The sequence below is a fragment of the Momordica charantia genome (genome assembly GCF_013281855.1).
Source record: "Momordica charantia cultivar OHB3-1 chromosome 4 unlocalized genomic scaffold, Mcharantia_2.0 BLBB01000004.1, whole genome shotgun sequence".
NCBI classification, from domain to species: Eukaryota; Viridiplantae; Streptophyta; class Magnoliopsida; order Cucurbitales; family Cucurbitaceae; genus Momordica; species Momordica charantia.
The window spans coordinates 27,310,727-27,334,589 of NW_028275162.1; the positions used below are offsets into that span (position 1 = coordinate 27,310,727).

Here is a 23,863-nt window from a genome sequence, read left to right on the forward strand (position 1 = left end):
ATGATTATATTTATACTAACGTATCAGTTTAAGTATTTTGTTTCATTGGTAATTTAATCATTTTAGAAATAGTATTAGAGTAGGAGATCTCCTACCATCTAAAAAATTTTTTTAGATGTTTGAATCCAATAAAAAAAAACTGACCATCCACATTGTTGTTCAATGCCATTGATGTCACCAGAAATAACTTAAATAATTTACCGCCTTCAATTAAATTTATGTTTAAATGCTATCTGCTTTGATTTATTCAGTAGCCTTTTAATATTAACTAATAAGATGTAACTAGAGCTAAATTAGATTGGCCGAATTAAAATTATGATTCTATTCTAATCCTAACCATAAGCTAAGCTTTAATTGATCATGTTAATCATGTCATTTCATGGCATATCAGTGTTTCGTAAGTTTTTTCAAAAAGAAAAATTAGTGTTTTGTAAATTAGTGTTTTTTGAAGTTTAGACGAGAAGGTAGAAGAGGAAAATTTAAAGTAATGTTTCTAATTTCTTATGTCTCGTTTCCTCTATTTCATATTTTTAGTGTTTCTTGAAACAAGAAACAATAAATTTGATTTTGTTTAACTTTGCAGATCTTTCTTAAAAATAAGAAAAGAGAAACAAAAACAATTACAAAATGTTTATATTTTGGAAAAATTATATACTACATTACCCAACGTGTCTTTTAACCTCTAACCCTTTTTCAAAGGTCACTAATGCCTCAAGTTAACTTAGTGCGGTATGTGCAAAGTATATCATTCAATCAAAATTTTATGTTTATACAATGGAATATTATTATACCTATCAATATTCAATAGACAGAAAACATTATCATCAAACTGAGAAACATGTAATGGAGGTTTCTTTGGGCTTTATCCTACTGCCATGTATCTGGGCATCAAATGCCTTCTGGCTTCTATTTTCTCTTTTGTTCATTTTTGTCCCAATAAAATATGGAACACCCATTTCATTGGAGGAAATCTGATTCTCATTCCCATCGCAGGATTCCATCCATTCAGAAAACCTTCCTTTTGAGTCATTTTGAAGGACCTATAATCTTTGCATGCAAATGAGAATTCAGATCCCTGTTCCTCTGTTTGTACTGCCTGCCAAAACAAGTATTTTAGGAAGTCCCTTCAATGGTGATCTTAATCCCAAAGGGAATCCAATTCCCATGCAATCCAAATATTAACAGAAAATCTACACACCTCCACATCATTCCCAGACATGCCAAACACAACAGATTCAATTTCCTAAAGATGTAACCTTAACAAAAAACAGCAATCTTAGAAAACTGCCAAGAACTAAAGGTCTCCTAGAGCTTCAAAGACATGGCCCAAAAATATTCACCCACTTTAAAAGTTGTTAGCTTTATCAATGTTATGTGCAGAAAATCAAACCTCTCAGCCGTCTAATATGAGCTTGTTAGTACAGAAGTCATTCAAGATGTATGAGATGCAATATTTTGGGTGCACCAGCAAATCTACATGTATAATATATATAAACATCTTCTTGTGAACTAAGATGTAGAAGTAATTGGCAGCAAATCCAGATAGGAGGGTAACAGAGATGAAGACATGGCATATAGATCACAGCTTTTCATAATCCAGGCATAAATGACTAGAATTTCAATTCTCATAACAGCAAAGAGAAGTTCCAGAGAAGAAAAGGATTAAAAAAATGACGGGATTTCTATTGCATCATGCAAGGAATGAATTTATGCAGAAAGCCAAACATATAAGTTCAAGATAGAAGAGTCATCAGGGCTTGCCTGCTTAGAAAGTAGTCGAATAGGATAATACCAGTGGTTACCGTGTCACACGAGATAATGGAAAGTAGCTACTCTTTGCATCATCTTGATAAGGAAAGTTACTATCAGCAGCCGAAATGCTATATCTGCAACTGAAAAGATAGGTTTTTCATTTTGTAACAATGACTCTACCACATCTTTTAGAGAGCCTATTAAGTGAATACAATGTCAAATTATGCAAGAAAGTCACGTCCTCTTAAGAATATGAAAATGAGATCAGTGCCGCATAATGCTGTGATGCAAATAGACAGTCCACCAGTTATGAAACAAGCCAGGTATAAGACATGAAAAGCCATAAATTCTTCAAGATTTTCATAAAAATTTAGATAACCTTGAATCAAAGTAGCCAAAAAGTTTGCAGCTGCAAGCTGAAAGGAGAAAGTAGTGCAGTCACTTGCTTATGCAATTCATCATGTAGTGAATTGCTTGTTACGAAGCAGGATTACCAATATGAGGTGCATTGACTAGTTTAAAGACTAGTCTTCCAAAGTTTCTGCACCTCGGTAATTTTTTTTTTGATAACCAAACAACAAGGTCTACGAGAAAAATTACAAAAAAAAAAGAGGCCCAGCATTGGGAATCTAGAATAAATGGTAATTACAATAAAAGCTTTCAGAAGAGGTGCTAAAATGTGTCAAATCCAATCCTCCTATTAAGGTCTCTCAGGACTCAAAAAGATTCTCATGTTTCTATTCAACCAAGTACTCCAAAGAGAACTCTAAATCAAGAGGAAAGGCCTGATCCTCTTCCAAATAGACACTTCTGGTAACCTCTCACACACACAATACTTAAATCATCCAATAATGCATTGGCAGTAAATCTATAATACTTAATCACACACACAGTTTGCGGGCACACGCGCACACATATATATCAGATAATAAAAAAGAACACAGTGATTAAATTTTGTTAAAGGAGATTCAACAAAAGCTTGTGTTTCACATATTATCCTTAAGCCAGTACTATCTTGATCTACTAAAATGCATACGTTTCTGCAGAAAGTGTAATTCATGTCAGATAATATGTATGACTGAAGGTGAAAAAAGAATGATAAATTAAATCTATGGAAGAAGTTAATCATAGTAAGAAATATAGATCTAAGAGAGCACATCGAGTTGATGCAACAAGGATTGTATATTCCCTACTTAAAAACTGTATATGTTCCTTACACCTGTCTGCCATGAGCTTATTTAAAGACATCAAATTTTCCACAAGAGTAAGAAAATTCTTCTCTTCATACTGAGTAATCCTGTAATGATTATCCTATCTATATGCTTTGAAAAATATTATTAATGCTATTATTTCTTGATCTTCCTCAGCTGCTTCCTAGGCCCAGGAACTTCCAACCTACCAACAGAACAGCCACATCTTGCTCGAAATATTAGTACTGCTCTTCCATTAGGAGGTGCCATCTTCTTCAGTTCAGCTTCTAATTCGCGATGATGATCACGGGGCAATTCAAAAAGCCCCTTCTTCACTCCATTTTTAACCAATGGAGTTGAGTTCTTCACACACTCCTCTGTCTCCAATTGGATATCGAATTCAGCAGCCTTCCGGAGCCCCTTGCAATTGGGATTTCCACATTTCCTGCTCGTACATATTAGAACGACCCAGGCAGCTAATGAAGCACAGAGAACGCTGAGTCCAATGGATCCATATATCCAAGGCGCACGAGAGACTTCCTCTCCCATCAAATACAAAATCGCGCCAAAAATCTCCAGGAATTCAACGATAACGAGCCTCAAATAGGGGAATAACAGAAACCCAAAAGCACCAACCACAGCGATCAGAATTACAATATCGATAACGGCCGATCGAGAGCGATGACAAACAGGGAATTTCGAACAAGTCGATGAGCTAGTGATCTTCCTGTTCCTGGATTTGAAACTCGGATCGGCTGAATTCACTGAACTCGCCATGACGGTTGGTTGGTCAACGGACTTGCAGACCGAGATTGAGTATGGGAAATAGACCATTTCAAATCAAATTCCAATCAAACAGCGATTGAAACTGCCCGATTCAATCAAATCCAGCAATTCAGACACCGAATCAGATCCAACAAACTCAAGGGAAAAATTCGAATCGAAAAGGGGTTAATCAACCGCAGATGAAAAAAAAAAAGAAAAGAACCCAGAATTTTGTCGGCGTCTAAACCAATTCAACTCCTCAATCAAATCGAAAGCGCAATCAAACCCAACAAAAGAAAAGAGAGAAAAAAAAAAAACTAATGGGCGCTTGAGAAATCGGCGAAATGGGTTATGGCCAAACAAGTGGAGACAGAAAAAAGATGAAGCAAGAGTGGAGAGAGCGTCATTTGCAGCTTTAAAAACCACATCTCAGAAAAAGAGAGATGGAAGATTGAAGAATAAGGTAATGTAATGTAATCGGTTCGCTAAGTCAGCCGGTGAAGAAAAGAAGAAAGCTTACGTGGGCTACCTTTCGCATAATGGGCTTTGGATTTCTCCTCCCATCATGTGTGAATGATTTGGTGGGACACTCCATGGGCTTGGCCCACCCCCCTTTCTTTTCAATTAATTAATTAACTTCCACTATTAATATAATATCAATTATCAATCCGGGGCAGTTGCAAATATTTATTAAAATTAACAAAATAACAATCAGTTTTTTTTTTAAATATAACATCTTTTTATAAAATATTGAAGGTTGAATTTTAAAATGATAACTTTGTACTGATATACATCTATAATATATTTATAATATATTTGATTATTGATATATGTATGTGATATATGTCTAATATACTACTAATATGAGTATTTGTAAATATTATGCTATATTTGAAAATTAAAAAAAAAACAAGTGACGTATTTTAAAATACATAAAATTTTTTTTTGTCATCCAGTGCAATTTTCCTATCAATTAATTCAAATTTATTTTTATCTCGAATATTCCACCTGTTTGTTTATGCAGGAATCTGCACAACGGTTCTTCACGAATCGAGCTTGAATCCGGTCTCCGGTTCCGACCTGAACACTAGAGTGGACCTGCACAAGAGGGCGAACACCCCGACGCTCAAGTCAGTATAGATCGGACTCCTTATTTAGTTCGAGATCAGATTCGATACCTGAGCGCGAAATGTACTCCTCTATTTATAGGTAACGGGCCCGACAGCACGCACGACCGGCGGTTACATGTCTTTTCTCATATCGGACCTGTCGGGTTCCGAGCAGGTCGGACCACAATCAAGCCGAGCTTTGGTGAACATGCTTCATCTTTTAAGGGGCAAACTCGGTTCACCTCGGCGGGGCCGAGGTAGACCTAAGCAATCATTTTTATCTAATTTCATCCAACACGAATAATGGTCATCCACGTGTCCTGGATAAGTTTACCCCAAACACTGTTGTACTACCCATTAAACAAATTTTAAAATAATAATAATACACAAACATAATAGTAAGACTTAAAGGGATCGTTTTTTTTGTTTAAAAGATATAAGAAAAACATATTATTGAAATGCTTATTGTTTTTATTTGCATGCCCTTTTTAGATAAAGGTGAAGGAAAAAAGTATGGTCTTGGACACCATTTTGGAGATTCTCTATCTATTTGGTATATGGATATTAATTAAACTTTAAAGCATACTCTGCTAATTAATAAACAGCTAATCAATTATCTAATAGAATATACCTCCAAAAGGGAAAAAAAAAAAAAGGAAAAAAGGAATGTTGTGTGTGTGTGTATGATATGATATTATTTTAACTTTTGAATCGATGCTCTGTCTTTTAATTTTGAATCATTAAAATTTAATTAATGATTAAAAATTTAGGGGATATTCTTAAAGTTGTTGATGACTATATTCTAGTTAGATTAATATATAATTTTTACCTTTCAAAGTTTTCAATCTCTCTTAATCAAGTTTCTAGGTTGAAGTTGAAGTTCAATTTGATTATGCTAAATTTTGTCTGGGTTGGTTTATTGTACAACAATCTTTCACAATTTAGGTAAAATTTGATCTACTCATGAAAAACAATAATTATTCTTTTAAGTTATTAGGACACAGAAGAAATACCAAAACTATCTTTTAAGTAACATGCTTTTATGAATTTAATGAATTTAGATAATTCCTTTTTAGTACAACTTTATATGATTTTATCCTCATAAGTTGAATTGAGAAGTTAATACAAAATCCAAAAACTTTTTACTTAAAATATATTTCGCTCATTCCATCTATAAATTTACTTTATTCAATTATTCAATTACGATATTTTATTAGTTTAATCGTTGTGTTATACTAATGTCAAAGATGTGACACTCTAAATAACTAAATAACTAAGAGTAGGTTTACATCAAAATTAAAATAGGAAGAACTTAATTCAAATTTAGAGATTAAAAACACATACAAAACATCAAAGTTAAATGGATGGATTAAATTATAATGTTACGCTTTAACTTTTATAACGTTATTTCTTCCCACTGTATATAACTTTTCCAAAAGGCAATTATAGAAGTTGAATCGAACCGTGTTGGTAGCGTTACAGAAAGGCCAGTCCAAATTCAAAATCTAAACGCAATGACTTTGTTCATAAACAGAAAAAGGAAGCAAATTAATTAAACTACCAAACTAATTTGACTAAAGGAAGCCTGCAATAATATGGCACATAAAAAATATTATTATATATTTATGGCGTTGGGGTCAAAATGGTTTTCAATTTTCATTATGATATTGAAAATAGATGAAGTGGGAAAACACTGATTCATACTCTCATTTAAAAACCTCTCTTTTCTTTTCCTCTTTTAACCTTAAATTTATAACCTTTGTTTGTTTGAAAAATTTATTGTTAAATGAGATTGTTACAATATAGTTTAGGTTTCAACTTTGTTATTGTATTTTAACTTCGATTGTCCTGTTATTATGCGTCTCTTAAATTCTAAGTTTAGATTAACCTTCTCCTCTATAATAATAAAGTTCAAATTACAATTATAACCTTTTGTTTTATTTGTTTTTATCATTTCGTTTTTCTTTTCTTTTTTTTTTTTTTAAATTTTGGAAGAAGAAGTCTCGATTAACTTACACCATCTTAAACGATGACCCGAAAAGTTATTCGTTGTGCCATGCCAAGGAAGTGTACAAGTCGAGCATGAGTAAAAATGAAGGTGTTTGGAGAATAATAATTGAGACTATGATTAATTCATTTGTAAGAAGAAGTTAAATGAGTTGGAGTCACCTTAGTCAAGGTCAATGAGGAAAATTTCATGAGAAACTTATTGTGTGCACCATTTGACACGAAAGGGGAGAATACAATACTATTTTGTTGATATTTTGTCTCATAATGTTGTTTTGTTTTCTATTATTTGGATGTTTCAATATCATTGACTAGAATTAGTGCTTGTTCTTTTTTTCAATATCACTAACTTCAGAGAAATATAAAAAAAGTGATCTTAGTTAATATAATAAGGCCAGGTCATGTTCAAGAACCCCTTAATATAACTTTTGATCCTTAGATTTAAGGTTAAATGTACTAAGTGTATATCTAATCTTTGAGGTAATTCTTAATTTAGTTTTTTATCCTTTAAAACTCTTTATTTGATTCTTAATCTATTAAAAGTTCCCAATTAATTCTTTAGCTAAAAAAAACTATGTTAAAATTTATTGTGTTTGATCACATTGTGATCGTCCTGCAAAGCTTGGACTGAAGAGGCTGACGAATGCTCATAACCTGCACACAGAGAGAGAAAGCGGCTTCGACGCTCAAGTCAAGACTAAGTTCAATTTATTACGCGGAGAAGAATAATATTGCGTACCTCAAAAGTGGAGCGAGCCCCACTATTATTTATAGGTGTTGATCTCCAGGTCTTGCTCAACAATTACAACCATCTCAGGTTTGCAATGTATTATCGAAAAAACAGTTAAGAGCAGCGAGGCACGACATTGTGATCATCAGTTCGTCCTTTACCAAGGTCGGTCGTTTAAGATCCATATTGGTCGACTCAACCTCTATGAAGGTACACACGATCCTTCGATGTATTCGTGGGCTTATCCATGAAGTTGTGGATTCTTTTATAAACATCTTATGAAAAACCAAGAGAGGACCTCAAAATATTGGATCATGACAGAACAGTAACTTCCCAAACATAACTCTCACTAGTGAAGTGACCACCTTTCCACTATAATGAATATGAATTGTATAGCATATTCTCCAAACTGCGCAGTTTGGTTTCATTTCAATTGTCACATTTGGGCTGGGCTGATGAAACTTCAAGCCCGGGAATTAGTTTAAACTTGGCCTTCTTTCAAGTCTTTTTAGGGCATTTTATAGGGTCTAACTTAATGCATGTGCAGCAAAAAAAAAAAAATAATAATAATAATAATAGTTAATTTTTAAGTATTGTCAAAAGCCAATAAAAATAATAGGTATATACTAGAATAATTGTTAATACTTGGCCAATAGTATACAATAATAAAATTTATAACATAACTTCAAAAAATTGTTCTATAGAAAACATGCTCTCTTAGTTTAATGATACCATTTCTAACATGGAAATTTAAACTCAAATAAGATCTTATCAACTTTAATAAGGTGCAAAACATATATATATTATATTATAGGAAAAATTATCCATCATTCTATTACTTAAAAAATAACAGAATAATATATAATAGTAGATATTGTCTCAAAATATATAACATAATGATTGAACTAGTAACTCTTATCCAAGATGGTATCTAGAATGAGATTCAAGATTTAATTATATCACTATACTTGTAAGTATTAATTGGTTGTTGATATATTTTAATGATTGCCGTAGTAATCTAATAAAGGCGAAAAAGTTATTAGGTATTGGAGTGGCACAACCTTCTCAAATTGTATTAAAATAATATAAAAAATTAAAAAAAAAACGTTTAAAACAATTCAACAAACCTAAAATTGAAGTTTACTAAAATCATCTAAAAGAAGAATTATAAAGAAAAACAGCACCAAGACTGTTCAACAAACCTAAAGTCTACGAAAATATTAACAACATATGATTGTCTGCTCGAAAATATTCAAATCCCCAAATATTTTTTCTTTTATATATGTCTAAGTTTGCTTCTACATCATTTAATATTTCTTTTGGGAAAAAGAAATTAAGCCTCAAAGTGTGTGACGCATATGACTAATTAAATTAAGCAATTCAAGAGTGAGATTGAATCTCTCTCATCTTGACTTTGGCACATACATCAAAGAATGCGATGTCAAACAGGCAGAAAGAATTACTTAAAACAAAAAAGTATATAATATAATAGTCAACATTTCATAAACAACCTACTTAATTAATTTTTGTAATTTAGCGTATATTTCACTTAAAAATAAAAAATAAAAAGGTATTTGTTAAAGAGAAAAGAAAAGAAAAAAAGGGATATATAAATATAGTGGATTTCATTTTCGTTGAGGGAAAAATCTTATCCTGCCACTGCGTTAGTGGGTTACAATTGGGCATTAAATTCCTTTGGATCTGAAGCCTCAGATATATATATAATTTCATTTCCATTTCATTGATAACTTCAAAACTCTCTCTCTCTCTCTCTCTCACTAAAAACAATGGGCAGCCCTAAGATTTTCTCAATTCTTCTCCTTTCATGTCTTCTGATTCTCTCTCTCTCTCCTGGTACTATTTCTCCTTGTTTTTGTTTTCATTTTCCTTGCTTTAATGGATTGATTCTCACAGTTTTTTTTTTTTGGGTTTTTTAAGGATTTGGGTCTGAAGTGATGGAAACTGTGGAACATGCAGTGTCTGAGGTAAGTTTTTTGATCTGTAGAAGTTATGTTATATGGGGAGAGAAAGATAATTTGTATGTGTGTAATGTTTAGAGGAAATTAGAAAGGTTATTAAGTTGGGGATGTGTTTGTTTCCCAGGAAAGTGGCGGAAAATGGAGGAAAATGATGATGGAAGTGATGGATTATGCAGATCCAGGGCCTAATACCAATACAAGAAGTGGGTATCTTAGTCCTCCTCCTCCTCCACATCCATAATTAATAATTAAGTTGATATGATCAGATTCATCTTCTCTCTACAAAATCAAACCAAATAGTAGAACATAAATTCCCTTTTTTTTTCTCTCTCTTTTCTCTTTTCCATTCTCTCTCTCAGAGTTCCAAGTGTAATTCATGCATGAAGTTGAACTGATCATAAACTGCAGGTTTTGTTGTCTCCTTTCTCACTGGCTCCATCCATATAATTTATGTGTAAAATACATTTATAATCTCCAAGGATTCTAAGTTTTAAAAAGTGATAGCTTGATCTCAAAACCAACGATAACAACCAACGGTAACAAATAATACTAGGAAGAACATATTTTTAAATTTAGAGAGTAAACTAGTAACAAATAATTCTAGGAAGAACATATTTTTAAATTTAGAGACTAAAAATATATTTTACGCTCTTTTCTTTTAAGTTAAAAAATAATATATAGAATGGAAAATTATCCCAATAATTTTTCCCGGAAAATTTACAGTTTTCCAGGGCCCTTTGCTTTTTTTGATGCCACTGCCAGCCAAAAATTTGGTTGGTATACATGGTGTGGAAGTATTTGATTATTTTATTTTATTTTTTTTATGGAATGATGAGAATAACGTAATATGAATAATATATTACATCGGCAGGGACCCATTTCTCCAATTATTAAAATAATAAAATCGAAAATCGAAAATAAGAGTTTTTTTATAATTGTTAATACTTTTTTTGACATGGAGTCAGGATTCAAATGTCTGATATTTTGAATGTCTTACATTTTGATTGCTGATTGAATTATATTCAAGTTAACTAATGTGTGATTAATATATATAATTATTAAATTTTTATATTTTTATTAAAGTAAATATATGTTGATTTAGGAAAGAGTTAATGGTAGCATATCATTTGAATTTTATGGTTTGTGGTAGTAATATTTTAAAGTGTTTTAAAATTACTAATATGAACATAATTTAATCGCAAAGGCATCTACTCTTTATTTGGAGTCGGGGTTCAAATCGTCAAACCTCCGTATTTATTGTTCTTAATTTTTTTTTTTCAAAATCTCTACAACATTTTATCAAATTAGGTGACAAATATGAGTGCTATTTTAAGCTTGAAAAAGCCTTGTCGTGTTAATTTGTGAATAACCCCAAAGTAGTTACGCAGAGTGTGATTTCTCTTTTTGAATTTGGTTTTATTTTATTCGTAATATAATATGGTTAAAAAAAAATTAATGAAAGTAAAAAGTTGTTTCAATTTCACTAGTAAAATTATAATTAGCTGAAGTCACTATACCTTCTCATGTTTGAATTTATCATGTATATAATTTTTCGTTGAATCAAATAAACTTTAAATAATTGAGTTCAGTAATAATTGGCATTTGTATTTGACTAATAGATCATGAGTTTGAATATTCTCCGTCCTCATTTTTGTACTAAAAAAACTTTAAATAATGACTCTAGATGTCATTTTGAACTATTTTAAATATGTATAACCATTAAATACAATTATGTTTTACATTTTAAAAATATTTTTGAAATTCAAATTGTCGTGATTAAGATAGTTTTCTTAAATTATTTTCTTAAAAGAAAGTAAAAATTCAAAATTGTTGTTTAGAAAGTGAAAAGAAAAAATGGTTATCAAACCACTTAAATTCTTGCATTCATAACTACTATTTCTTCTTACCCACCTTTTTTTTGAGAAATTTGCAGTGTTTTTACTTAGTAATAGTAGAAACGTGCCAAACTTTAATTAATCTTTTTTTTTTTTCATTTTTCGCAAAGGTAGTAGGTAAACTTTAATTTAGGTATAGAAACAATATTTTAATTACCTTAACGTAATAGGAAAGAAAAGGTAAAGTTTCTAAGTTAGAGAATTATGAAGTGAATCATATAAATAATAACAAGCATAAAACAAGCATGAGAAAAAAAAAAGAAATAAAGGCAAAAAGATGAAGTACTAAAGAACCAGTCTTAATGGGAGGAGAAAAAATTTACAAAGTACTGGAGGAAGAATCCAAAAGTGTGAAGACAAATACTAAAAAATGCCACGTACTTGAGAATAAAAGGATGAGACATGGGTATCCTATTCTTGAGTTTGTTAACAGTGTAGGTGAAGACGATTATCTCCACTAGTATGATGTCTTTCGAGTGAAACAAAAAAACAACGCCGTGAAGGTTATGTTAAAAGTAAATATCATATTATCATACTTTCGAGATACAAGGGTAGTGTTGTCCTCAACATCTATCTCAGTCTGGTAATATTTTCGTTTTTGGTTGTTAAAAGAATATATGTATTCAACGATAATTGTTACTTGTGTCTTTGTTTTTAATTTTTCAAGAAATTTTTTCTCAAAATTATTTACAAATTAAGGTATGTGTTCTCTTTTACAAAAGAATAAATAATAGAATCCTTTAAATAAATATTTTTAAAAACTAAATATAATGCAATAATTTTTATTTTTAAAAATTTACTTTTATTTAAAACTTTGAAATTTCAATTCAAAATTTGAGATAAAAAAAAGTTAGTGAGCGTGCTTTAATTTTTTCAATAAAAATGAAATATTTGAGAACCTAAGTCTTAAATTTTTAAACGAGAAATAATAAATCAGAACATTATCAAACAACTACTGCTTCCTCCTCTACCGACATAATTGATTATTGTCTAGTTTCATGACGTCAAAGGCAAATTTTAAATTCTTAATATTAAAACGTGTGCATCACGTATTAACACCATCTTTTTTTCAGTACTATTAATACCATCCTATTATTAGAGGTTAAATCATGGATTGTTTAAAGTGATTTATGGTTAAGTTGGGCTCAGTGAATTTTATTAACTTATGAATGGATACTTACTCTTGCCGAGCTTAATGAAAATATAGGAAAGAGTCTATTAGGAAAGATTTTTAATATGGGATTTTTTCTCGATAGAGGAAAAGAGAAAAAAAAAAACTTTCCAAGTGTATGCATATAGAAGTGATCTACACCGAAAATTTTGTTTAATTTTCTTAAGCACACGCTAACTTTGTGTGTTTGATCATGATGATCCACAAGTAATGAAGCACATACCATTTATATAGAAAAAAATATTTGCCTATACAAATCAATAATTAGGACTCCTACCTTTCTAATGTTAATGTAATTTTAATTGCCTAAAAATTTTAGTAGATCCGCTCATCTATAATAGAAATAGATTAACAAAAATACGCTACATTGAAATAATGTTAGTATCAAGTATGAAGGAACTTTTATTTTTATTGTGTGTAAAGCAAATCATATAATATATCATTCTAATTCACTACTCGTAATTTGAGTTTTTAAACAAAACATCACAAAAATTCATTTGAAATCCATGAGAATAAGTTGAAAAAGATAGTAGTTTGAGATCCTTTTCAATTAATTAAAATAAATTAGATTAGCATAATTAGGAAGACTTACAAATAATCGTACTTTATACCCTATATAAGGTATTGATATTTAGGGGTCTCTCAAAATCTGGGTAATATTTCATTAATTAGTTTTTGCATTTTTTCTTTTACATTTAAAGGCTACAAATATAATTATGTGCTACTTTTTTAGAAGAACAATCGGGGGAAATAGGGAATTGGACCTTCGACCTTAAGAGAATGAATACAAACCAATTACTATTGAATTATGCTCCTATTAACATAATTAAGTGTTATTTAAACGGTGACAAAACTTGAAATATTACTCTAAAAAAGGGGCATATACTAAAATACTTTGTGACAGCTAAAAAAACGATAAACACAACTTATAAATAAATGAATGAATCTATTATGAACTTGACTTTATATTTTTCAATATTTAAAAATAAATTAAAATCGATATTTTAGCAAGTAATCCAACATATCATGCAAGAAAGAAAATATATGTAATAATTTTCCATCCCAATGAATGTTGTCTGCGTGATTAGAACATTAAATTAGCTTACAAAAATGGTGCTGCAATTTCACAATTTTGCTTCCAAATATGGCGTTGGTGCGTTACAATTTCACATTATAAATTTGGTTTGGGTTTGAGCTCTCAATTCATAACCTCATATGGTTTCGATTTCTCTTCAACTCTCTGGCAGAGAGAAAATGGGTAGCCTTACAATTTTCTCACTGCTCCTTTCATGCTTTCTTCTTCCCTTTCTCTGTCATGGGGCGAAAATTGAAGGAACTATTGCTTCAATCAACGTAAGTTTTTGCCTCTAAAATTATATATATATATTTTTGATATATGTCAATTATCGTTGAGCTATCTCGTTTTGACTTTAACATCTAAAAGTGCCAGAAACAATGTCTATATATATAAAAGTAGTTGCCTAAGTATTTTTTTTTCATTAGAGCTATTTATAAAAAATAATAAACTTGTACTATTAAGTACGTATTAAAAGAGAATTATAAATACTTCCATACATTTGTGAGTGGAGCTAACGCTGTTGGTGTATTTTTTGTCTCCAGGAAATTGTAGGAAAATCAAGGAAGATGAAGCTTGAAGTAATGAACTACCAAGACTCAAGAACTGAGTCTGTTTCACCTCCAATAGGGAAATCTGATGATTTGAATACTCCTCGACCTCCTGAACAACCTCAAAAGATTGGGACCTCTGCCGATCTTAATACTCCTCGGCCTCCAGAACGACCATCGAAGATTGGGACCTCTGCTGATCTTAATACTCCTCGACCTCCTGAACAACCTCCAAAGATTGGGACCTCTACCGATCTTAATACTCCTCGACCTCCAGAACGACCTCCGAGAATTGAGACTTCTGTCGATCTAAATACTCCTCGACCTCCTGAACAACCTCAGAAAATTGGGACCTCCGTTGATCTAAATACTCCTCGACCTCCAGAACAACCACCGAAGATTGGGACCTCTGCCGATCTTAATACTCCTCGACCTCCAGAACGACCTCCGAGAATTGGGACCTCCGTAGATCTAAATACTCCTCGGCCTCCAGAACAACCACCGAAGATTGGGACCTCAGTGAATCTAAATACTCCTCGACCCCTAGAACAACCACCGAAAATTGGGACCTCTGCCGATCTTAATACTCCTCGGCCTCCAGAACGACCTCCGAGAATTGATACTTCCATCGATCTAAATACTCCTCGACCTCCTGAACAACCTCCGAAAATTGGGATCCCCGTCGATCTAAATACTCCTCGGCCTCCAAAACGACCTCCAAGAATTGGGAGCTTCATTGATCCTCCTCGACCACCAGAACAACCACAGAAGATTGGGACCTCCACCGATATAAATACTCCTCGTCCTCCAGAACAACCTCTAAAGATTGGGACGTTCGTCGATCTAAATACTCCTCGGCCTCCAGAACGACCTCCGAGAATTGGGGCCTTGGCCTTTATTGATCCTCCTCGACCTCCACAACAACCACCAAAGATTGGGACCTTTGCCGATCTTAATACTTCTCGACCTCCTGAACGACCTCCGAGGATTGGGAGCTCTGACAATATGGGTTTTCCTACTCTCAAAGCTTAATTCATGTGAGAGAGAATGATTATCTTTTAGCCAATTCTCTTGTCCAACACAGTAGACATGATTAATCTTTTTTCATTTCTAAATTTATCCCATGCTTATGGAGTTGAAATCATCTGCATCACTCTCTAAGTTCGAAGTGTTATTTTCTTTCTCATATGTGTAATGTAATCCATATGCATGCACATGGAGTTTTAAGACGTTGAAGTAGATTATTGTTTTCCTCTTCTAATTTTCTCTCCATTTTCCTAACATTTAAAGTTTAAGAAGTTAAAAGAAAATGAGGTAGAAAATTAACTCAATACTTAGTAGAACATTGACGACCTGCTTTGAAGCTACTATTGAAAAAAGATACTCGAAGTATTGCTCCAACGACATGGTGGTCGCCGATTTTAATGACATCATATTTAATTACTCTCATGATGTTAATTCTTTACGTGTCAGGTTTTTGTGATGTTAACTCTATGTCGTAGATTTTTGCAACATAATGCATTTATGTCACAAGATTTACAACGTTTTAGAAAGCATCACTATTTTTTATCAAAGTTTATGTAACAAATGAACATATTCTAGAATACCTTATAGCTAAAAGAATATAACAATTAGAAAAAGCATCCCAGTCTAGAAATAATTGAAGTATAGTTAGCTATTAGATTCAAATTTCTTCTGTCTCATATGTAATGAAATATTTTTAAATATAAAATTAATAGGGAACTCTACTAAATGTCATAATGATAAAAATATTATAAATTATTATTTAAAAAAAATCCCACAAAAGTGACTTGCTTATATAAATTTCAAAATCAGGTTATTTTTATAAAATTTAAACATAATGCTATATATATATATAAATACATCAATAGATATATAAACTTTTTATGCTATTTTTCAATTCCCTCATATTAATAAAAAGAAAAAATATATAATTAGTTTAAGCACAGATTATTATACATATTAGATAAAAGGCATAATAAAAAGAAATAAAGCGAAAAATATGGTGGGGTACCAAAAACCTATCTTAATGGAAGGAGTAAAAGTTTGCAAATTACGATCGATATTAAGAACAATCCAAATTAAAAGAGTAGTAGAAGAGAATATAAAGATGGAAATAGCCAAATAAGTATTGATAATGTTTCAAATTTTCCTTTTATGTTTTTGTTTCCATTTTTTTTAAAACATATGTGCTATATTTAATTGTCATGCGTTCCTGATTTCTCATTTATAATAAACATTCTCTAAAATATATTTACCAATTATATATATATATATATATATATATATATATATAGATAGATAGATAGATTATGCGTACGGTACATTTCGACTAATCTTACAGGAGCTCCGCGAATTATTAATTCCTAAGGTAGGTGGCCATCATGAGATTTGAAGTCATTCCCTCTTCATTAATCCTAGCTCCCTAGCTTCTTTGGACCAATGATCCACCCATAATGGTTAATAAATATACATTTTTATTTATAAAAATTATAATCTTTTTATGCAATTAATTAAAAGGATAATTCATTAAATATCTAAAAATATGTTATTAATTTCTATTTATGTTTGATATAAAGAAAATTAATATGCAAAATATTATATATTAATTATTAAATAATTAAATTTCAAAATTGCACTTATTTAGATGTAAAAATTCAAATTTTTTATTTTTTTAATTATCATGAGTGATTCATTGGTTCAAACGAGTTAGAATTAATTAGAAGTGAATGAGTTCAAATCTCAAGATAACCATGTACCTTAGAAATTAGTAATTCGGGTTTCAATATGATCATCTATTTGCAAGAATTTTAAATGGTAATACTAAAATGTTAAACATATTAATACAGTCATACTTTTAGGTCAAATTAATGAATTGTTTGAAGTGATCTGCAATTATGTTGGCGTTCATGGGCTTCTTAGAAGTGGATACTAGCTCTTACGAATCTTAATGTGAAAATTAAGAATCTTAATTTAAGTTTCCAGCATCTCATAAAAAAAGAAACGAAAAAAGAAAAAAATTCCAGAGTGTAAACCATGCATTGGTGTACTTGAACTGATACAGGAGCGCAAAATTTGTCGTTTTCTTATAATTAGCTCCACAAAATTTCTTAAGCACGCTAAGTTCTAAAACACAGAAATAATATTTGATGGAAAATAATTTTTAGTACTACGGTACTCTTTTATTCACAATATAATTTTATTTTTATAAATATATTTTTAATATTTGTGAACTTCACATTATTTTTAACATGATGTCAATACAACAGACAATGAATTGAAAGATTATTCATATTTCATATCACTATTTTTTTTTCAAATATCACAGTAGATAATATTGACAATTTGACATGAAAATAAGATCAATATCCAAATAATGAGCTTATCTTTGGAAGTTTTTGTGGAGATAATCAACTAGTTTCCATTTGGCTTGGTTTTGAAATTTTGTGGGTTTGATGATCCCACAAAGTGAAACTGCATGCAATTTGTTCTTGTTCATATATTTTAATCCCTTTATATGTGGTTCGAGTTTAACAGAAAATAATGTAATAAAAATGGTATATTAGAACCCTATAAGCATAATTTAATTAGATTAGAAATAACAACTCTGTTTATGCAAGGATATGCACAACAGTGTATTTCAGATTGCAGCTCGAACTCGGCCTCCGGACCGATCTGAATACTTGGGCGGACCTGCACAAAAAGGTGAGCACTCCGACGATCAAGTCAGTATAGGTCGGATTCCCAGTTTAGTTCGAGGTCAGAAATCATCGTACCTGATCGTGGAGTGAGGTCCTCTACCTATGGGTGGTAGTCCCGCTAATCTCGCGACGGTTACACCCGGTAATCTCGGGACCGTCGGTTACACCCGGTAATCTCGGGACCGACGGTTACACCCGATAATCACGCCGCTGACAGTAGCTCACATCGGCCCCTACCGAGCTTCCCAGTAGGTCGGACCTCGACCAGGTTCACCTCGGCCCTCATACTTAGCATCTGTCAACGCTAGTGGTGGTGATCTCGACGGTCCGAGCTGGGCATGACTCATGAGTCATCTTGGAGCACCAATAGGGATCCTCCACGTGTCCAGGTATTCTCTTCCCCAAACAAACTCTTTAAAGTTAAAAGTTAATACAATATATATCAAGGTCAGTATATACATTAACGATAAACGTATCCTAACTTTTTATGTCTAGTACGGGAAAAAAAATTAATGTAATGAATCAATACTTTAAAAAAGAAATTTAAATCTGGGCAACATTAAGTCAATTTTAACTTTTTTTAAGCATTTAAACGGGGCAAAATTTGCCTAAATTATTAGAAGAAAATGGACATTTTCTAGAATACTTGGTGGTAGCCAACAAGTGATAAATCATAGACGCAACTTTGTGAACGAAAGTAAAAACCAATTTCGTATTATGTAATATGTAGGTATGAATAGAATAAATTTAAATTTCTTATTTTATAAAAAACAAAAGTTTAAAATTCTCATGAGCGATAATTTTTTTTTTCCCTTTTCTGAAACAGTGGGGGACGGTGTTTTTATGTGAAGTTATTTTTAAGAAAAAAATATACTTTAAAAGTATTTTAATAAATACATTTTTAATTACCAAGTAATTATCCAATCTATCATGCAAATGTGTAAAATAATTTTCCACCCAATGCATGTTGTGTGCATGATTGGACATAACTTAGCTTCCAAATACGATGCTCCAATTTTACCATTTTGCTTCCAAATATGAAGTTGGTGCGTTACAATTCCACATTATAAATTTGGTTTGGATTTTGAACTCTCAATTCATCCTAAGATGGTTTCCATTTGTCCTAAACTCTCTGGTAGAGAGACAATGGGAAGCCTTACAATTTTCTCACTTCTTCTCTTTTCATGCTTTCTCCTCCCCTTTTTCTCACATGGAGCGGAAATAGAAGGAAATGTAGAACATGCAAACTCTGTGGTTACTTCAATCAATGTAAGTTTTAAACTCCAAAATTATGTTACTAACTGTGTCCACCAAAAAATATAGATATATACTTGGATTAGTGTCCAAAGTCTTTTTCTTTAATTAGAGTTATTTAAAAAACTCAACTTCTACTATTTATATTGACTTGGGTATTGAAAGAGAACTATACATTTATAGTGGAGCCCACATCGTTGTTGTATTTCTTTGTCTCCAGGAAATTGTAGGAAAATCAAGGAAGATGAAGATTGGAACCTCTGCTGATCTAAATACTCCTCGTCCTCCGGAACGACCTCCAAAAATTGGGACCTCTACCGATCTTAACACTCCTCGACCTCCAGAACGACCTCCAACAGTTGGGACCTCCGCTGATCTTAATACTCCTCGACCTCCGGAACGACCTCCAAAGGTTGGGACTTCCGCCGATCTGAATACTCCTCGACCTCCAAAACGACCTCCAATAGTTGGGACCTCCGCTGATCTTAATACTCCTCGACCTCCGGAACGACCTCCAAAGATTGGGACTTCTGCCGATCTGAATACTCCTCGACCTCCTGAACGACCTCCAACAGTTGGGACCTCCGTCGATCTGAACATGCCTAAGCCTCCACAACAACCTCCAAAGATTGGGACCACTGTCGACCTGAATACTCCTCGACCTCCAGAACAACCACCAAAGATTGGGACCTCTGCCGATCTGAATACTCCTCGACCTCCAGAACGACCTCCAACGGTTGGGACCTCTATCGATTTGAATATGCCTAAGCCACCACAACAACCTCCAAAAGTTGGAACCTCTGCTGATCTTAATACTCCCCGACCTCCAGAACGACCTCCAACGGTTGGTACCTCTGTCGATGTGAATGTACCTAAGCCTCCATCACTACCTCCAAAGATTGGGACTTCTGTCGATCTTAACACTCCTCGACCTCCAGAACGACCTCCAAAGATTGGGACATCTGCCGATCTAAATACTCCTCGACCTCCAGAACGACCTCCAACAGTTAGGACCTCCGCTGATCTTAATACTCCTCGACCTCCAGAACGACCTCCAAAGATTGGGACCTCTACCGATCTGAATACTCCTCGACCTCCAGAACGACCTTCAACCGTTGGGACCTCCGTTGATCTGAGCATGCCTAAGCCTCCACAACAACCCCCAAATATTGGGACCGCTGTCAACCTGAATACTCCTCGACCTCCAGAACAACCACCAAAGATTGGGACCTCTGCCGATCTGAATACTCCTCGACCTCCAGAACGACCTCCAACGGTTGGGACCTCTGTCGATCTGAATATGCCTAAGCCGCCACAACAACCTCCAAAAGTTGGAACCTCTGCTGATCTTAATACTCCCCGACCTCCAGAACGACCTCCAACGGTTGGTACCTCCGTCGATGTGAATGTACCTAAGCCTCCATCACTACCTCCAAAGATTGGGACTTCCGCCGATTTTAACACTCCTCGACCTCCAGAACGACCTCCAAAGATTGGGACATCTGCCGATCTGAATACTCCTCGACCTCCAGAACGACCTCCAATAGTTGGGACCTCCGCTGATCTTAATACTCCTCGACCTCCAGAACGACCTTCAAAGATTGGGACCTCCATCGATCTGAATACTCCTCGACCTCCAGAACGACCTCCAACCGTTGGGACCTCCGTTGATCTGAACATGCCTAAGCCTCCACAACAACCCCCAAATATTGGGACCGCTGTCAACCTGAATACTCCTCGACCTCCAGAACAACCACCAAAGATTGGGACCTCTGCCGATCTGAATACTCCTCGACCTCCAGAACGACCTCCAACAGTTGGGACCTCCATCGATTTGAACATGCCTAAGCCTCCAGAACAACCTCCAAAGATTTGGACCACCATCGACCTGAATACTCCTCGGCCTCCAGAACGACCTCCAAAGATTAGGACATCTGCCGATCTGAATACTCCTCGACCTCCAGAACGACCACCAAAGATTGGGACCTTTGGCGATTTTTCCTCTTCTCCTCTTAAAGCTTAATTTATATTTTGAGGTAATGATCATCTTCTCTTGTCAAACACAGTAGAGATGGCCGATCTTCTTTCATGTCTACATTCATGATCTTTCAAGTACTGTAGTTCATGCTTGTAATGTTGAAACGATGTGGTCTCTCTCTAAGTTCTAAGTTTTTCTCTCTCCCTCATCTCAAGTACTGTGTTATGTAATCCATGTGCATGGAGTTGATGTTGAGCTATCAATAAATTGTTGCGGTGCTGGTGGTATTGTTTTCTTCTAGATGGTTCCCAATTTTCTTTAACCACTCGTTCATAAGAAGTTAAAATTAAAGTATATAGGATAGAAAATTATCCTAATTTAATTAGAAATTTTACGGTTTTCAAGATTCCTACTTCATCATTGTGAAATAATATTTTTGATAGCTGCGATCGGGTATAAATATTGGACATATAGATAAAAATAAAAATAAAAATAAATAATTTCTCTATCGTATAACCATTATATAAAGTTGCCAGCTAAATTATTCTGACCTCTCAAATTAATTAGAATGAAACAATTGGTTGGTCCTAGTCTCCTAGAGAAAAAACTTAATTACCCTTTTTTTATTCAAGAGAATAATGAAAATGAAATAATAAAAATGAAGTTTTGGGCCTCTTTTTTCGATTTATCAAAAAATTTTATAAAAAGAAGACAGAAGTGTTTATTATTATATATACAGATTTTTGTTATTTACTAAAACAAATGAAATAGCTTTTTTTTTAATTAAAAGGAATAAAAAGTTGTTTAGAGAACTATTTGATTATTAATAATATAATGTAAAGCATCCATCAATTAATGTCACAAGTATGAGTACGATTTCTGTTTTCCGAATAACAAGAGTGTTATTTAAACTCGAAAAAACTTGCAAAAGTTATTTGACTAACAAGGAAGGTATCCGCAGTCGTAATGAAAATCAATCGTAATGAAATCAATTGGAATAGTAATATTATTCTATTGATGTTGTTTACTAGAAATTTTCTAGAATCGTAATCAGAATTCATTTTTAATGTTGTTCAGTAAAACTGTCTGGAATCGAAATCGAAATCAAATATATAACAATTACTAATATACCCCTTTTTCATTTTTAGTTAATTACAAATATATTATTGTGCTAATCTTTTTTAAATTACAATAATAATAAATTTTAATTTAATTTATTATTATGTTATTGATACTAAATATCTTTTATTATAACAATTTATCTAATATTAATACATAATGAATAATTAAAATAAAATTATATATTAATAAAATATTTTTTTATTAGAACCAACCAACTTTGAATATAACATATTATTAAGTTTTATTATTCTAATATTTAAAAGTAATAATACCTATTTAAAAAATTTATTGATATCAATTAATACTAACTTATCATATTATATAATAAAATCATATCAACTAATAAAAATTGGAGTATAAATGAGGAAGAAATTATAAAAGTACAAAAAACAAATTAAAAATTATATGGATCTAATAGATGAGAGAGAAAGGGCAAAATAAATAGATTAATTATAATATATATGTGGGGTCCACGAAATAAAGAATGGGGATCGGATTGATGGAGTTGTAGGAGTGTAATGAGATTATACTTTTTATGTAACGAGATTACAAAGTTTGAGGTGTGTCCCATTATTAAATTATATTTCTACAATTTGGTAAACACCATCAAAGGTAATCAAATTTTTCATTATGATTCATTGATTGATTGCAGGTAAGTAAACGGAGCCTAAGTTTTAAAATATCTTATGAATAAGAAAGAAAAAAATGTGTTCAGCGATATAGTTTGAGACATTTGATTGAAATTTATTGCTAAATTCATTTTAAACGTCAAGTAAATTTGCATGTCGCCATAAACATTTTTAGCGACGCCTACGAAAAATGTTAAAGATTAGGTGACTTCGCATTTCTTCTTTTCTTCTTCTTCCTTCCTCAGAACTTTTCTTCGCAATTCTTCTTCGTCTTTCTACGCGCCGGTTAATTCTGTCACCACTACGTCGTTAATCTTCATCATATTTTCGTGTTCTTCGCTCTCAATCGTTCACCACTGCACCGTTCGATCTCTTTCCATCCTTTGCTGTCGCCTGTCATCGCCATTTTGTGAGTGTGGTCGTCGCCACCGCCGCCTCAATTGTAGTCGTTGCCGTGAGAGGTAAAGCTCAAAAACCCTTAATATCTCCTTTAGATTTTCTATGAAATAATAATTAAGTCCTCGTTTGGTAAAGTCCTGTTTCTTGTTTCTCATTTTCAATTTTCTTAGGAAATCTAAGTATTTTACAACTAATCGTATTGATTGTATCTCCTTGTTTTTGGAGATTCTCAATTTTGTATAGAAATTTTGGAAACAACTCAAACAAATTTTTCATTCTTCTTTTCATTTCCAATTTGTTCCAAAACATAAATAAAAAGATGGTTTTACCATACTTGAATTCATTGATGTTTGACCGATCCAATTCATCTTTCTTTATTAAAAATAAAGAGATAGGAAGGTTACCAAACGAGTCCCAAATGGCTAGATTTTATCAATATTTCAGTTTGTAATTCTCTCATTGTTTCGATTTTGGTAGTCTTAAAATCTTAATCAATTTGTTCATTGATTCTCTCTCTGGTTTTTGGATCTGGTCA

At 32.6% G+C, this 23,863-nt stretch overlaps 4 protein-coding genes across 4 annotated transcripts; 3 read left to right on the forward strand and 1 right to left on the reverse strand.

The window, feature by feature from the left end:
- Window positions 1–2,915: 2,915 nt before the first annotated feature.
- LOC111006616 (Ribosomal protein L34e superfamily protein) lies at window positions 2,916–4,183 on the reverse strand. The gene has a single exon (XM_022278638.2). It carries the CDS (start codon window positions 3,774–3,776, stop codon window positions 3,099–3,101), a length of 678 nt encoding a protein of 225 aa, XP_022134330.1. The 5' UTR covers window positions 3,777–4,183; the 3' UTR covers window positions 2,916–3,098.
- A 5,074-nt stretch (window positions 4,184–9,257) lies between these two features.
- Window positions 9,258–9,954, forward strand: LOC148212088 (uncharacterized). Its single transcript, XM_088123174.1, has 3 exons — window positions 9,258–9,407; window positions 9,492–9,538; window positions 9,657–9,954. The coding sequence occupies exons 1-3, from the start codon at window positions 9,341–9,343 to the stop codon at window positions 9,771–9,773; spliced, it is 231 nt and encodes a 76-aa protein (XP_087979300.1). The 5' UTR covers window positions 9,258–9,340; the 3' UTR covers window positions 9,774–9,954.
- Window positions 9,955–13,822: 3,868 nt separating this feature from the next.
- LOC148212089 (uncharacterized) lies at window positions 13,823–15,348 on the forward strand. The gene is made up of 2 exons (XM_088123283.1): window positions 13,823–13,951; window positions 14,219–15,348. Exons 1-2 carry the CDS (start codon window positions 13,853–13,855, stop codon window positions 15,254–15,256), a joined length of 1,137 nt encoding a protein of 378 aa, XP_087979409.1. The 5' UTR covers window positions 13,823–13,852; the 3' UTR covers window positions 15,257–15,348.
- Window positions 15,349–19,058: 3,710 nt separating this feature from the next.
- Window positions 19,059–21,478, forward strand: LOC148212090 (uncharacterized). The gene is made up of 2 exons (XM_088122377.1): window positions 19,059–19,215; window positions 19,421–21,478. The coding sequence occupies exons 1-2, from the start codon at window positions 19,093–19,095 to the stop codon at window positions 21,221–21,223; spliced, it is 1,926 nt and encodes a 641-aa protein (XP_087978503.1). The 5' UTR covers window positions 19,059–19,092; the 3' UTR covers window positions 21,224–21,478.
- The last annotated feature ends 2,385 nt before the right edge of the window (window positions 21,479–23,863 follow it).